This window comes from Alligator mississippiensis, chromosome 8, assembly GCF_030867095.1.
Source record: "Alligator mississippiensis isolate rAllMis1 chromosome 8, rAllMis1, whole genome shotgun sequence".
Taxonomy (NCBI): Eukaryota; Metazoa; Chordata; order Crocodylia; family Alligatoridae; genus Alligator; species Alligator mississippiensis.
The window spans coordinates 55,740,515-55,757,308 of NC_081831.1; the positions used below are offsets into that span (position 1 = coordinate 55,740,515).

At 40.6% G+C, this 16,794-nt stretch overlaps 1 protein-coding gene across 1 annotated transcript in view; it reads left to right on the forward strand.

Annotated features, from left to right (window-relative positions):
* CHM (CHM Rab escort protein) overlaps positions 1 to 16,794 on the forward strand; it is a 156,439-nt gene that overhangs the window by 37,414 nt on the left and 102,231 nt on the right. Inside the window, exons 3-4 of the mRNA XM_014607267.2 lie at positions 7,046 to 7,118; positions 9,829 to 9,953. Of these exons, the coding sequence (XP_014462753.1) occupies positions 7,046 to 7,118; positions 9,829 to 9,953 (198 nt within the window). The remainder of the gene's footprint in view (positions 1 to 7,045; positions 7,119 to 9,828; positions 9,954 to 16,794) is intronic.

The following is a 16,794-nucleotide window of genomic DNA, read 5'->3' on the forward strand; positions in this document are numbered from 1 at the left end:
GTGAAGTGACTGTAGCTCCTCTAGTAATACAGGACTTTCCTCTTAGTCATTCTCTGTCCTATTTTTCTTTACCCCTCCTTATATTCTGTTTTGCAGTTTCTTTATATGCAAGGGAAGCTTTTCTTCAAATTAGCACTGTTTCTAGAATGAAGTTTTCATTTGAATTGTAGCTTCCTCCCTTGTCTTTAATAGAAAGTGTATTATATAAAATCACAGGGTTTTTTAAAAAAAAAGTTACCTTGCACCATTTACCTCACTCTGGAGATGCTGTCTTTTTTCCTTCTGGGACTGAAAAATAATTTTGGAGGTGTCAGTCAAGGGGCACAGAGTGGAAAATTCCATGTTTTGCCTTTGAAAAGGTTATATCAAATGCTCATAGTTTTGTTTGTTTCAGTAACTATTGGGGGTATATGGGCAGTGTCTTAATTTCTTAGGAAGCCTTAATATTTTCCTCTGTCTTACAGAGCAAAGAAAGCTGTCAGCCTGTATACTAAATACTTTTCTATTCCCACCCAAATAAAAGACAGTCAAGCACATACAGTGACAATACCTTCCCAGTGTACTGTTAGAGGGTTCTTCTCTGTTGGGACAGTAAAATAAGGTAAAACTGATTTAAGAAAATGGGAGTAAGATAATTTTTACTGGTGAGTGTTTCTAAAAATCTAGCTCCCACTGTGTCTATGGCTGCTTTTAAATTGTTTTTATCTCTGGCCAGTCTTGGATCTTACTGTGTCTGAATCTTTTTTAAATTAAACAAGAAAAAACACATTTTTTTTTTCCTTCTCCCACTTTTACCAGAACCTTTAGACAATCATTATAACCTTTTTCTCAGGTTCAGAACTTGAGAACTGTCTGATTTTTCACATCTCAGCTCACACGTGATCTTTTGCCACAAACAGGCGTTTTTTTCCACTGCGAGAAATGTTTCTGGGCAGTGGAGCAGTCCAGGTGTTCAGCCTGCAACTGCCCCCTCTCCTGTTCCTTGCACCTTCCTGACACCGAGATAATCCTAGTCTGGGGAAGGTACAGGAAGCAGCGCTGCTCCATTTCTTCCATTCCTGGGGTGGAGTGAAATGGTGGAGAAAGACTCACTGTTCCTCACTAGGTCTGGAGAACAGGCAGGGAGTCTTTCCTTGATGCTCTGCTCTCTTCCTGTAGACTGGCTTGGGAGGGGAGTAGAGCAGCAGGGCAAAGCCTCCACTCCATTTCCCAGTCCCTGGTCTGGGCAACTGTGGGGAGCATTACGCCTCTGCCCCAGCGAAAACTTCTTCACCTCCAGTTCCTGACCCATAAACTTTCAAATTATCATGTGTGCTGCTGGGCAGTGCACATGGAATTTAAAGCTTGTGGAACCAGGAACTTGTGGCGGGAAAAGCATTCCCTGACCCCACTTCCCTTTTCCACTGGCTTTTAAATGATTCCCCCACCATGCAGGTGGGCTGCAGGAGTGGCAAACAGAAACCAGTTGTGCTGGGAACTGAGTTTGGGGAGAGTATCCCAGAGCCTAGTTTCCAGCTCTGCTGGTTTTGGGTGACAAGGGGATGCTTGTACACTTGTTTTTACTGGAAGAGCTGCAGTTCTCCCAGCAGAAATGTAGTGCCTCTACATGGCTTTTATTACATCTCTAAAATCTACCCTTTCCCTTGTCCCTGATGCTTACACTCCTTCATATCCTCATTCTTTGACCCAGAACTTTCTCCTTTTGGCATACAGGACTCTTTTCTTTTTCTTTTTCTTTCTAGCAGCTACAGTTTTGTACTTCTTTGCCATGTCAATCCTATCCTCCACCTTCTACTCTTACTCACAGACTTCCTATACATTTCTACATAGAGTTCAGATCCCTTACCTGTGACTTTAATGCTCTTCTTGTTTAATTACTTGTTGTCTCCCATCATGCCTCGGTTTCCTTTATCTACTTTTCATGTCTGGTTGCTCTTCTTTTCTGTACTTCTTTCTTTGCTTCTCATACCTTTACACTAGTTTTAAGTGTCGTCTGTCTTTAAAATTCCACTTTTCTTTTATAGGAGCATCCCAAATTTCTAAGGTGCCTACCAGTTTCCAACATCTGATATTTTGCAATCTGTTCTCTAATTCTTTTTACACCTTGCTGAATATATTGGAGCTTGTCAGTTATAATACAACTTGCCACAAAATTTAACTCAGGTTATTCCTTTCAAAGCAATATGAACAGTGTAAGAAGAGAGGGGAAATAATGCTTCAAAAGAAGTCTTGGATTACTTCCAAGACAAGTTTAAGAACTGTTTTAACTCTAGGTTAGAAGCCTTGGGCAGAACATTTTCAGTAGATGCCTTTTAACCTTGGAAAAGAAAGCCATCTAGTTGTGTAGTTTCAACCAAAAGACTGTAGAAAGAATACTTCTGGTTAAAATCTTTCTCTTGGGAACCAAGGAGCCTGTCATTCCATTTAACCGTGTCTTGGAGCATGTAACTAAGGCAGAGTGGAAATTTTCTAATAAATGTGAGAAATTCAGTAAGTAAAGCATTACAGTTTATGGGTTTGAAACTGTAGTCATGTTGTCTCCAGATCCTTAAAATCGATGTGGCAGTAACTTCCCTTGCAAAAGACAGCTATTCTGATGGTAGGAGACTCTTTTCCGAGAGATCAAATGCAGGATAGACACATACAGGCAGCTCTCAGGAGAAATCATGAAGCATCAGCAGCTTCTCTTCAGACATCTGCAGCTTTGACTTGTTTTACCATGGCTATTATGACATGGCATTCAGAAACCCAGTCTTCCTAACAGACATCTTCTACAAAAGGCTTTATCTGCTGCTGCTTTTGTATTACATGCTATCACAGTTGTTCCATCTCTCTCAACTTGATGCATCTCTTCAAATGAAAATGCTACATGCTACCTTTGATTGAGTCTCAGGAAGAGCTGATCAGCAAGAAATAATTGCACTCTCAACAAAAGTGTTTTAGGCTGGGATATTTTTTGAATGTTCAGGAACCTAGAAAAAGTAGTTAAATTATTTAGCAAATGGGGAAAAGTAGGATCTGGATCATACAACATTCACAGAAATGATTCCAGGTTCCTCTTAAGGGCTTTAGATACAAACTTAAAAAATCTGAACAGAAGCCTGGTCCTCAGTTAATCGCAAACAATAGAGTTTCATTTGACTAACTGAACATTTTACATAATACAAGTTTTGAATAAACTGCACTTGGACAGGTATGTATTACAGAAGGAAAAAAATACTCTGGTCTTCAGTTTCTATGAGAAAATACAGTAATTTATCTGAAGTAATTTAGATCCTTACCGATTTAGATAATTGAACCTGTTCTAGGGTTTTCCATTATTAATCCATTTTTCTGTAGTCAGCTAAAAGGGAGGATTATAAGCCTTAAGAATTATAAGGACATGTGCAATATAGAATTGGACTATTGGCATTGATACCATCAGCACTATTTGCAGAAGATCTCGATTTGAAGTTCTTTGATCAATCTTAAAAATAGTAAATGCCTATCTACTCTGAGATGACTCCTTAAATTAAACTATCAGAGTTGTTTTAGTAAGTCTTTTTTCCCTTTTAGATTTGCTTCCTCTTTAAGGATCCTTACCAAGGACTTAGCTTGTATTTGTGAGAGCTAGAAAATCCATCAATACTTGTACAGCATCATTTTTGGAGTATTTAGGAATCATTGACAGATTATGATGATTCATCGCATAATGCAGGGCAACAGCCAGTTCATTAAAAAACATGGAAAAAACATGTTGTTTTCTTTACAAAAGAATTCTTTAGAAGGCTGTGACATTAACTTGGGGAAAAAGTTTAATTCAGAGGAAAAGACGAACACGGTTTATTTTGCAGTAGTAACATTCATAATTGAAGAAATCATATCCTTGACTAAATATTGTTCAAGACTTTATTTGAAAAAAACTAATCGCCACACTTAAGTAAGAAGACAAAAGATGTCTCAAAGGGCACTCTAATGACAAACATAAGAGAGAGCTTTTAAATTATTGTAGCTCGATTTTTTTTCCTCCCCCACAGAATGTTTCATCCTTTATGATAGCATATTGATAATACTTGTTTCTTTTGCTGCAGATGTGCGCATTTCAGGTACTCCACATAAAGGAAACATAAAGCTCAACAAGATTTAAATTTTGGAAGGCCTGTCTTTGTTTTATGCTGATGTTTTCTGTGATTGATGCCCTTGCTTGTTGTGACAGCCAGATTATATTCCTTTCAAGGAAACTGGTATTTAAAGCAGAAGATTCTCTTGTCATTCTCTACGCTTTTTTCTTTTTAATTCCCAGAAGTGATAGATTATATAATTTATGAATATTGGATTTGTTTTGATAATATCTCACAACAGAAAGAAACAAAATTAACCTAATTTCCACCGTTGGAAATGAGGGCATTTTTGACTGATCTTTATAGAGAACTGAAAGGGTACCAGGCTATTTTTTAGTGGGATTCATTCTGAGGAAGTCTGGGAATCATTAAGTATGTTTGATTCTCATTGGATCGTATTGATTCCAGATGAGAATCATGTAAATGTTTCCTAGTTTTTTGTTAAAGTCCTTAACAAATACTCATTTTCCTAATAGCCCAATAAGGCAAACAAATATTTGCTCCATTTTACAGTTATTCTGGGTTTCCTGATTAGTTACAGCTTTGCAGTGGCTTTGTCTGTTTAAAATGAAAGACTGGAGGAGAATTTACATTAACATAGGACCTCTGAGAGAATCAGCTCTAATCGTAAAGTCTTAAACTATAGATTCTGTTATTAAGCTCAACTTTTTAATTCAGTGATTAGTGAATTTTCTCTTCTCTTCAGGGAAAACGTCCTATTTATGTTCCTTACCATTTCCCTTCAGGAGCTGAAGGACTTTTTTAGGTCAGTTTCTAGTCATGAACAATTAGACATTGTTTAGTAGACATCTGTCTTTCTTGTGCTAACTAAGCAAGATATGGTAGAGCATCACCCTCTGGTACTATAAAGGGACTGACACCCTTAATGAAGTCTTTGTCAGTGCATATAACTCTTTTGGAAAACATCCTCTTTTAAATAACAGAACTGAACTTGAAGACTCTTTTTAAACTTTTATTTTTTCTAATTTTTGGAAACAATGTGATAAAGACTTCTGTTTTTTGAGGATAACTGTTAAATCACACAGAGGGACAGTGCAAACTATCTTTGCATTATTTCGTAGGGTAAAAACCCCTTTGTTCTTCCCAAACATTAGTCTTTAATTCATTCAGTAATTTTTAACATTCAATAAAGGTGACTTTCAGTGTGACATCTTCAAGGAGGGGGAGAGTAAATATTTCTTGGCGTGCATTCAGTGAAGCAGAACAAATTAAAAGAAAGTAGTTATTTTGGCATCCCCAAAAGTATGTGTAATTCTAGAACTTTTTCACAGCTCTATAAATAGAGCTATGTACCCCCAATAGTTCATTTGATAACATATAAATACTGCTGAGTGGAAAATAGACTTCCTTGTTTTGTAATAAACTTTTTACAGTTTATATAGATAGCTACAGTTCTGCACTTGTAAACGCCTTGTTGCTACCCTGTGTGAAGCAGCTAGTATTCGCTTTGGATACAAATTTGGCCGATTCGAGGGACAGTGATTCAATTTGATGATTTGAATCACTGTCCCAAATCGATTTGGCCGAATCTGATTAGGAGATTCGGCTGCTGCCAAATTGGCCGAATCTCCAAATCAAACAGGCCCCATCCCCCACCCGGCCCCAGCATCCCGGCTCATTTGAAAAAAAAAAAACCCCAAAAAACAAGCCCTGCACGCACTGGCTACTGCCAAGTGGAGGGGCGATTCCCACTGCCACGCATTGCATGGGGAGGCTCTCCCATGAGCCCCCCGATCCCTGCCTGCTCTCCCAGCCCCCCCCCCATGGCTGCCCCATCTGGCCCCAGTTCCTAGCTCTTTAAAAAAAACACAACCCCCCCCCCCGATTCAGTGGCTCCTGCTGGAGGGGGAGGGGGGGCAATCCCCACTGCCCTGTGCTGCATGGAGAGCTCTGCCACGAGCCCCCAGAAGCCCCGATGGCCACTGCAGCAGCCAGTGAGTGTGGGGCTTTAAAAAGGCAAAGGAAAAAAAAAAGCTGGGACGCTGGGACCAGGCAGGGCAGTCATTGACAGGGCTGGGAGAGCAGGTGGGGGTCGGGCGCTCGTGCCAGAGCCCCCCACCGAGCACGGGGCAGTGGGGGGCAGCGGAGATCAGCCCCTTCCTGGCAGCAGCTGGTGAGCATAGGGTTTTTTTGTTTTGTTTTTTTAAAGAGCTGGGATGCTGGGGCTGGGCAGGGCAGCCATTGACAGGGCTGGGGAGCGGGAAGGGGTTGGGGGATGCTCAGGAGGCTGGGGAAGCAGGCAGGGGATGGGCCTGGTGGGGTCCCCTCCATGGTCTCCTCCCCGTGCTGCCAGTCCCCCTCCCCGCCCCCCTACTTAATGGCATGGAGTCTGGGTCCAAGTCCCTGTGGCGGCGAATGGGGACTGCCTGAATCTCTGAACTGTCTGAAGCTCTCTGAATCTTTTCAGAATCAATTCAGAGAGCTTTGAATTGATTCACACCTTTTTATTCATCTCCCAATTCAATTCAGATTCGAAGATTCTGCTGCCGAATCAGGCTGAATCTCCTTCAAATCGAATCAGCACCTGAAGTTTCACACAGCCCTACTTGTTATGTTTTGAGCTTTTTTTTGCTTAGATCAATGGTTTTCAAACTTCCTAAAGTTAGGGGCTTTCATAACACTTTTTTTTTCTGCCATGGAACCTTTACCCCTGGCTCCACAGGCTGCGTGAATCAATATGGAGCCAAGCAACCTGGCCCAGCACAGGCGGTGTGCTGCCTCCTGGGCCCCTCCAGCATTACCCCGAGTCTCTTTGTGAAATCCCTGTGGCCTATCATGGAACCCCAGGGTTACACAGAACTCAGTTTGGAAACCACTGCTTTACATGGTGAATGAACACTAAAAGTGCTATGTTTTTAGTTTTCTTTCCACCGAGTTAAATTATGTTTATTTTTTAATTTTTTAATCATTTTTTTCTTTTGCAGGAGAAGTTATTATGGAGGAAACTGGGCAAGCTTTAGCTTTTCAGGATTATTGTCTTGGATTAAGGAAAAACAGGTAAGGAACCAGAACTAACTTGCTAGCATCTTATTTTCATGAAAACATACTTAAAAACATAATAGAATAAGTAACTAATATTTTTTAGACACAATACATATAAGAAGAAGTCTTCTGTATTCCATTTTTTACACATAGTAAAAGAATCTGATATTCATTTTAACTCTTAAACTAAATTATTATGACTATTAATTAACTTCATACTCAGATTATCCAAAGAGCATTTGAGGCATATTTTGATAAGATGTTTTCTATTTAATATGCCACTAACTTAATGCTTAGTATTAGGAGTGCAAATAAGGCCATGTTGCCGTTTATCAAGTGTTATAATGTTTGTTAATTCACTGGATAATATAATATGTATATATATGTACATTTGCTCATATGTGTCTACTAATTGATTATGTACATTTGCTCATATGTGTCTACTAATTGATTATGCCAAAAAGCAGCTGTATGTTATAGGGTTGTTCAATGACAGAAATGTTGAATTGATACCATTTCCTACAAAATACATCCATTTTTTTTCTTTCTTAATATTGTTGCTCTTTTTGACCCAAGTGGTCTTGTGAGTGTGTTCTCCACTGGAAAAAATGGAGGGAGTGAAGTTTTTTTTTATATGCAATCCCATTTATTTGCCAAGAATAGATAAAATATCCTGTTTTGGTGAACATGGGAGGAAGTCTCTTTATAGACAGTATTCTTCCTTCTGTGGAATTTTCTGCTACTATTTTCTCTAGGCATATCTCTTCATTCAGAAATAACCAAGGGAGTTGACAGATGTTAGCCAAGTCCTTTTGTGATAACAAGACAAGCTAAGGAAAAACAGACTACATGAAACTACTATAAGGTGGATACATAACTGGTTAGATCATTGTACTCGGCGAGTAGTCCTCCATGACTCAATGTCTAGTTGTGGGGAGGTCACCAGGGGTCTGTCCTGGGTCTGATGTTGTTCAACACTTTCATTAACGATTTGGATGATGGGATAGAGTGAATGCGTAGCTAATTTGTGGATGACACCAAGTTGGTGGAATTGTGGGCACTCCAGAGGGTAAGGGTGGGTTCCAGAATGACTTTGATAGACTGGAAAAATGGTTCACAGACAATTAGTTGAGATTCAACAAGGACAGAATAACTGCATGCTCAAATACAGATGGGAATGATTGGCTAGGTTGGAGTACTGGAGAGAAGGAACTGGGGGTTGTGGTGATGGACCATAAGTTGCATATGAGCTAATAGTGTGCTCTTTGTTTCCAAAAAAAGCCAACAGCATCCTTTGTTGTATCAACAGGAGCATCACTTGCAAATCAAAGGAAGTGATTCTTCAGCTGTATTCAGCACCGGTGAGGCCTCACTTAAAATACTGTGTTCAGTTTTGGGCCTCACACTTCAAGAAGGACAGTTGTCCAGCGCTGGGCAACAAAAATGATTAGGGGCCTCAGTGACAAGACTTATGAGGAAAGGTTTTTTAGTCTGAAGAAGAGAAGACTAAGGGAGGATTTGATAAGTCTTCAAATACTTGAATGGTGATTAGAGAGAGGATGGAGATGGGTTTTTCTCTGTGGGTGAAGGGGGCAGGACTAGAAAAAATGGCCTCAAGCTTCAGCAAGGGAAATTTTCAGGAACTTTGACTGTGAGGGTGGTCAGGCATTGGAACAGCCTGCCTAGAGAAGTTGTGGAATCTCCATGCTTGGAAACTTTTAAGAGCATGTTAGACACTTGGCTAGGATGGTTTAGTCAAGGATGATCCTGCCTTGAACAAGGGCATGGACTTCGTGAGGTCCCTTCCAGCCCTACTTTTCTGTGATCCTATGAAATATTTTGTATGCTTCTGTGCTACTTTTCATAGTTTTGTGGAGAGATACAGGACTGCTCTTTAGATGTACAATTTCATTTTTAAGATGTCCAGATATGAAAATTCTCCCTTGTATTCTTATTCTTGGTAGGTTGCACTGCTTTGCCAGTGACACATTTGATAAATGTTCTTTATTTTGGAAGAGCACATTAAACAACGTAACAGCACTTATACATAAATGAACAGTATGGCATTGAGAGGGAAAATACTACTCATGTTCTTATCAGAGAGATGTTTCTTCCTAATTTCATCACATGATTTATGGTACATTTCTAAAGTGGTTACACAATTCTCAAATCGTTTCATTCCTAAATCCCTCTGAATTCAAGGTTTCTGAGCCAAAATATAGGGACCAAATATTTAGCCAAAACATGAATTGTGAAGAGGAAAAGCCTCTTATAAGTTTTTAGTATTTACATTCATGAGAATATATATGCATTTTGTTTTAGTGTTGTAACGTCAATATTTTCTTTTCAAATTTGAAAAAAAATGCAAAAAGTTAAGGTATAGTTTAAGGCAGGGCAGGGAAGGTATCAACTATAACATTGGTAGAAAGCGGTGTTATGGCACTTAGAACACTTTTTTACCACAAGCAATTATAACTGCCAGCTCATGTATTAAATACATCTATCATGAACAGAGGAACGTGCTGTCTAGATGAATTAAAATCTGCCTTTATTTGTGGGAAACTGCATTTTTAAACTATAAAATTGCATATCATTTGTTTTCATCATATACTGCAATCAGTGCAATTAAAACATTCAGGTTAGGTTATTTAATAGCCATTGGTAACATTATTAAAAAATTTAGGGCACTCTTCCAAAATCCTATCATTCTATATTTGTTTGTAAGGAAAAGACTGAGGTCAGTGAAGAAAGCGAAGACTGGAGAAAATTGATCCTTGAAACGGAAGAAGCTATTTCTCTTAGCAAGAAGGATACAACCATTCAGCATGTAGAAGATGTCTGTTATATCAGGTAATTATAAATATGGAAGTTATAAACACAATGTTCTTAATAGATGTATGTACTGTGGATGAATTATTATGATTTTAGTTGTAAGTAATTATTTTTCCTTTATTTCCTTTTGAGTTATGAGAGAGCCAAGAATTGCAAAATGCTCTGCTAAAGAACCCTATCAAATCCCTTGAACTTTAGCAGAGTTGAATGACACTTTTAAAGATTTCTTGCAAAAATGATATTATAAAAGTTGTTGGACAGTTTAATTTTGGGATAATAGTCAAAACATTTCTCATAAGAAAAGTGTGTTTGGAATTGCTCACTAGTTATAAACTTTCCTGTCTATTTGACTGTATTTTCTCATTCTGCACTCATGTACTAGGAAATAATTTTTACAAAAAAATGGAGCCCAAACATGGCTCTTCAAAAGTATAATAACTGAAGAAAAGGCTAAATAGGAAAACATATTTCTTAAAAAAAAAGTTGTATGTAAGATCAGTATAATGTTTTTAGATTAAAATATCTAAAAAGGGACCTGGGGGACCTTATTGCTATGGCTAGGGAGCCTTTTTACTGTAGGGTAAAGTCAGCTATTATTCGTATCTATGTCTACTTTGTGAATCAAAATAATTTTGTTTTCATTTGACTTTCAACAAATAGATACTTATCTTGTGTTCCTCAAATAACTTGTGTTGCAATAAAATGGATTAGGATGCAGTAGTACCTGGTATGTGTCTAAAACATGTTTGTTGCATATATCTGTGTGCACATATATGTACGAAGACCACAGAACTAATCTATTAAATCTTGTAATTTGTTACAGTGCAAACAGTATATCATTTATCAGCCAGTTTAGGAATCAAATATGTGTTTAAAACAATTTTATTTTTATTTTCTGATGCTAGTTTGACATCTAAACGTAATTAATGATTACATGGCTAAAGGTTTTGTTTAAAACGAAGGAAATTTAAAATCAGCATCTTGTATAATACTGATTAAAAACAAATCAGACAGTTTAAAAGTTAAACTTTTTGTCAGTTAAAATACTGGCATAACAAAATCTAAATTTAATACATAAGCATAATAATGTTGAGTGCATATAGTGTGAACCTCAGTTTCAGAATTGGATAATCCTGTGCATTTAATTTTGTTTTATACTTCTTGCATTGAATTATACTTTTGTTCTTAAGAGGTTTTAGTAGATATCTTGTCAGTTTCTGCTGAATCATTTCACACTGAACTGGGTGAAGCATTGAATGATTTTCATAAGGTGACACATTTTATATTTTAAACCTAAAAGGTAGGAAGAGAGAGTTGAATGCCGAAAGGTAAGTAATGCAAGCTGAAAAAATCAAGGTGTGCAAAGTTGACATTCACATTATAAGAGAAACTTGATCAGATTCCAGATTTTAAAAAATTGTTTACATTTGTGTAAAAATCCTTCTAAAATGTCTGATTCTCGCTTTAACTATTTCTACCTTAATGTCACCATAAATATTCTTAATACTATTCCAATACTGGTTTTAAGTGTTTTATATATTACTAATTGCCTAGGTATGGTGAAATAAGAAAGTTAATCACAGCTGCTTCAAAAATAAGATGACTAAAATTTTCAACTGCTTCGCAGTTTGTGAGTGTTACATCTGAACTTTCACATTAGTTCGAGATTTTTTGTTAAACGCACAATTCAGTCTAATGCATCGAACAGCACACTGCTAGAAAGAACTGGTGTTGGATAAAAGAAGCAGTTTACAAACCAACTTTAAACTTAGTGGAGAGAGTTGATCAAGGCACTCCAGACAGCTTACATGTTCTGGGTAGATTTTTGTTGTTGTTGCTTAACTTTTATAACTCGTATGAAGTAACCATTAAACATTTATTCTGAAAGAATAAACAGCTGGGTAGCAGTATAATATATACTGTGTGAAACTGAAATGAATGGCCTCTGAACAAAGTGCATCCATCAAAGGAAAAGAATACTGTCTCTACAACAAGCTGTATTGAAAAAAGGCAAATGGCTGAAAAATAAATAGTGAACACCTGTGCTGAATAAATTAACCAGCTGGTTGGCAATTTTTCATTTGACCTATCTGAAGGGGTGGCTGTTACACAGTATTAATAAGGCACATTCATTTTAAGATATTCCTTTGTTACTACCATTAATTGATGAATAGTAGTAGATAATAATCAGAATTTACACAACAGTTTTCCTGCAGGCACATCCTTTTTTATGAATTAGTGAGAAAAAATGTCTGTACAAAAGTTTAATTTGAGTGATTCTCTTTTTTATAGACAGTTGTTACATTATTCAGGGGAAGTTATTTCTGTAGGAAAGATGTCATGAGTTTACTTTTTGTGAAAGGTTTGGCTTTTACTGTAAAATTAGAAGGCCTGCACATTGTTCAGATATTAATTTGGAGAAATTGAATAGAATTTAAAAATATGTTAGCATAATGAATCTACCTTCATGAACTTTGGTGTATCAAAGGGTCCTGCCACACATTAAAATTAAAACTGGATAGAAACCAGCTGTAGAGTTGGTATAAATTTTCAAGCACTAACTTTGTAGGTGGTTAGATCTTTTTATAGTTGGATAGTAATTTTTATAGTGTGATAATTACTTTGCATGTGTGGCTGGTCTAAATTTATTGCACAGTTAACCAGTTAATTACATAATATATGTAATGTGTAGCAGGGTCCAACATTTCTGGTTAACTATGATTTCTGCTTAAAGTAGGGTTGACTTATGAAAGGTTGAGGGAAGGGCAGAAAAATTGGATCCAGTTAGATTTACACTTTCACTAAACCTGTATTTTGATTATGCAGAAATTTATAGATGGAAAATGCTGCCAAAATGAAGTAAAACTTGTGGCTTCTATACTGGCTTTTGTATCATGTTTACACAAATGTGTAAACATAATATTGAATTATGGAGATGAATTTCAGAACAATATTAAATTGATGGTCACTAATATAATCCTCAAGTAGGAGACATTACATTTTAAAACATTTTAAGGGGCAAAATCATACTGTTCTTATATTTTTTATAGATGATTCATAGATTGTAAGGTGCTAGAAGAGACTTCGCAAGATCATTGGGTCCAGCCCTCCTGTACTAGGCAGGAAAGACAACTGGGATCAGGTGCCCACACTGAGGAGACCGTCCAGTCTCACTTCCTTGGTTTTGCTTGAGATGCATCGGTTGATTCATGCCAGAATATTGTTTGCCCTGATAGCTACAGCATCTCACTGATAGCTCATGTTCATACTATGGTCTGTTATTATCCCTAGGTCCCTTTCAGTCATGGTGCTAGTCAGTTCAGTGCCACCAAGCCTGTAAGTATGTTGGTGATTGTTTGTCCCCAGATGGAGCACTTCACACTTCTCAATATTGAACTTCATCTGATTCTGATCTGCCCATCTTGCCAGCCTACCTAGGTCTGCCTATATCTGCAGCCTAGCTTCAAGTATGACCACACTCCCCCATAACTTGGTGTCATATGCGAACTTGGCCAGTGACCTCTTCACCCCCACATCCAAATCATTGATAAAGATATTGAAAAGCACTGGACCAAGCACAGACCCCTGAGGTACACCACTGGCCACTTTTCACAGCACAGATCTGTTCATCAGGACTCTCTGGGTCCTACCCCACAGCCAGCTTCCTACCCACCTAACTGTTGAGCAGTTAAGCCTGCAATCCTCCAATTTTCCCATGAGAACATCATGGGATACCAGATCAAAGGCCTTTTAGAAGTCTAGGTATACAGTGTCGACCTCCTCTCTCTTAGCCAGGTGGTGAGTTACCTGGCCGTAGGAGTTGAGATTGGTAAGACAAGACTTGCCTGCGATGGAGCCATGCTGGCTGTCATTCAGAATCCTATATTCTGCAAGCCTATTGCACATAGACTGCTTGATGAATTTTTCCAGGATTTTCCCTCAGCTAGAAGTTAGGCTAATTGGCCTATAGTTGCCCAGGTCCTCTCCTCCCCTTCTTGAAGATGGGCACAACATTGGCCCTTTTCCAGTCTTCAGGGACTTCCCCCGAGCGCCACGAGTTTTGAGAGAGTTTTGTCAGAGGTCCCGTGATGACTTTGGCCAGCTTCTTCAGCACTCTCGGATGAAGTTCATCCGGTCCTGCTGACTTTTAAATGTCTGACTTTTCTAACTGATCATGCACCAGCTCAATGTCAACAGTAGGAAGGCAGTCATTCCCACCATGCCCATTCTGAACCATATCTAGTATGATTTTGCCCCTAGTCCAGTGAAATACTGAAGCAAAATAGTCATTTGGGTGTTCAGTTTTCTCCTGAGTGTCAGTAACCAGCTGTCCTGAGTTGTTAAGCAATGGCCCCACATTTCTATTTGTTTTCCTCTTGTTCCCTACATGCCTAAAGAAAATTTAAATTCAGTCGCTGCCTTAGCCTTTCTAATCTGCTCCCTACAAGTGCAAGCTGATGTTGTATAGTCCTCCTTGGGGACTGTCCCAAGCTTCCATTGTTTGTATGCCTCTCTTTTCTTTTTCAAGAGGATGATGTTACTGATATTAAGCCAAGAGGGCTTACCAGCCCTTCTGCTACCTTTCCTCCTCATGGGAATGGGTTTCTTTTGTGCTTCGAGGATTGTGTCCTTGAGAAACGACCACTCCTCATGCACTCCTTCCACCTTCAGTCCCTGGTCCTGCTCCCCCTACTATTGCCCTGACCCTGTTGAAATTGGCTTTTTGAAGTCCAAAACTTCAACCCTGCTATCCAGTTTGACTGCCTTGTGATGGACAGTGAACATGATGGTTTCATGGTCACTGTTGCCCAGGCTACCCTCTATATTCAAGTCGCTCACCAGATCGTCTCATTTGGCCAAGACCAAATCTAGGAGAGCATTGCCTCTGGTTGGCCCATGCACTTCCTGAGTCAGGTAGAGCTCTTCAGTACAGGTCAGGAAGCAACGTGACTGATCTGACTTAGCTGTGTTCCTCCCAAGAGATGTCTGGGTAATTGAAGTTGCCTGTGATGACCATGTCCCATGCACATGCAGCCTCTGCTAGTTCTCGAGAGAACTCCACCCCGAGTTTGGTGGTTTGTAGTATACAGTTAGGTCTCTCTCACCTCACTCTGCTCTGTAGTTTGACCAAGAGGGTTTCAAGCCACTCTTCTTTGGAGCCATTGTTGGCCTTGAAGGAGGTGTAGTGCTCCGTCACATAGAGAGCTACATTTCCACCTTTCTCCCCTACTCGCTCCCTTCTGTACAGGGTGTAGCCCTCTATGGCAGGGGTGAGCAATTATTTTGGGCGGAGGGCCGCTTACCAAGTTTTGGGGAACTGTCGAGGGCCTCGTGGGTAGCCCTGCCCCTTGACAGTTGCCTCACTTCCCGGTCGCCATGTTGGAACTGGAAGTCCTGCCCCTGACCTGTGACCTTTGCCACCAGGAGTCCCTCCCCTTGCCTTTTGGGAGGAAGAGTGCTGCAATCTTGAAACCAGAAAACCCCCCAAATCATATTCAAAATAATAAAACATCTAGTATAACTTATTTTAATTTTATTTTAAAATATTTTTGTATAGATTTCTGTGTTTATGATGTGTATCTAGAGGAGACTGCATACTAGCTCAAAAAACAGTCCTACTACATGCTGTGTGTGGGTGGTAAGGGGTTGTATGAGGCAGGGTGTGGTTGGAGAGCGTGTGTGTGTGTGTGTGTGTGTGTGTGTGTGTGGTGGGGTGTGGGTATGGTGGGTGGGCTGAGAGAGAGAGCTACTGGGCCAGGCTACTGGCTCCATTGCTTAAGGCTCTTGCGGACTGCATGTGAGCCTCACGAAATGCAGCCAGGCAGACCCCGCGCCCAGGCTCCACACTCCTGCCGTCCCAGCCTGGGTCCCTGCCAGCCCCAGGGCACCTGCACAGGCTCTGCACCCACTTGCTGCCACCGTTTCCCTGCTTTCCCTCCTGCACGCTTGCTCACCACTTCCCCCACCACCGCCAATTCCCTACAGCTGCAGTCACTTCCTGTGCTGCTCCCTGCTGCTGCAACCCCCACCCCTCCCTATGCCATTGCTGCAGCCCCTGCTGCCATGACCCACACTGCTTGCCATGACCTGCATCGTTCCTTGTGGCCCCCACCACTCCCTATGGCCCACACCACTCAGCGTGCCACTGTAGCCCCTGCTGTTCGCCAGGCCACTCCCCATGGCCCCCATTGCCACAGCCCCCACCATTTAATGCTACCGTAGCCGCGACCCCCGCCCCCACTGCTCACAGTGACCACAGCTTCTGCTGCTCACCATGGCTGTGGCCCCTGCTGCTCGCTGCTCCACTCCCCGTGGCTCCTGCTGCTGTGGCCCCCACCACTCACTGCAGCCCCTGCTGCTCGCTGCACTGCTTCCTGTAACTGTGGCCCCTGCTGCTCACCACTGCCGCAACTATGAACTCCCTTCCCCCTCCCCCCCCATCTGCTGTTTCCTGCTCTAGCTCCAGCCCAGCAAGCACCATGGGGCTCCTGGCTGCTAAGCAGTTCACAGCGGTTTTCTCCCATCCCTCCATCCAATCTTATCTTACTTTCCACTCAGGTGGAGGGACATGGGGAACAGCTCCAGGGTCTCAAGGTCAAAAGCTGTAGAGGCTTCCATTTGGGGGCTGGAGGTGGGAGGCTGGGGGTGGGGTGGAGCCGGGCCCTTCTTGCTGCTCAGCCCCTGAGTCCTGCCTTAGGTTTCCCCTGGGTCCTACTGCTGCTGACTGCCTGTCATCTTTGCCCGCAGGCCATATTTTGCCCACCTGTGCTCTATGGCTATGTTCCAATTATTTGAGGAGTCCCACCAGGTCTCCATAATCCCTACTAGATAGTAATGCTCGCTGGAGTGTAGGAGGGCT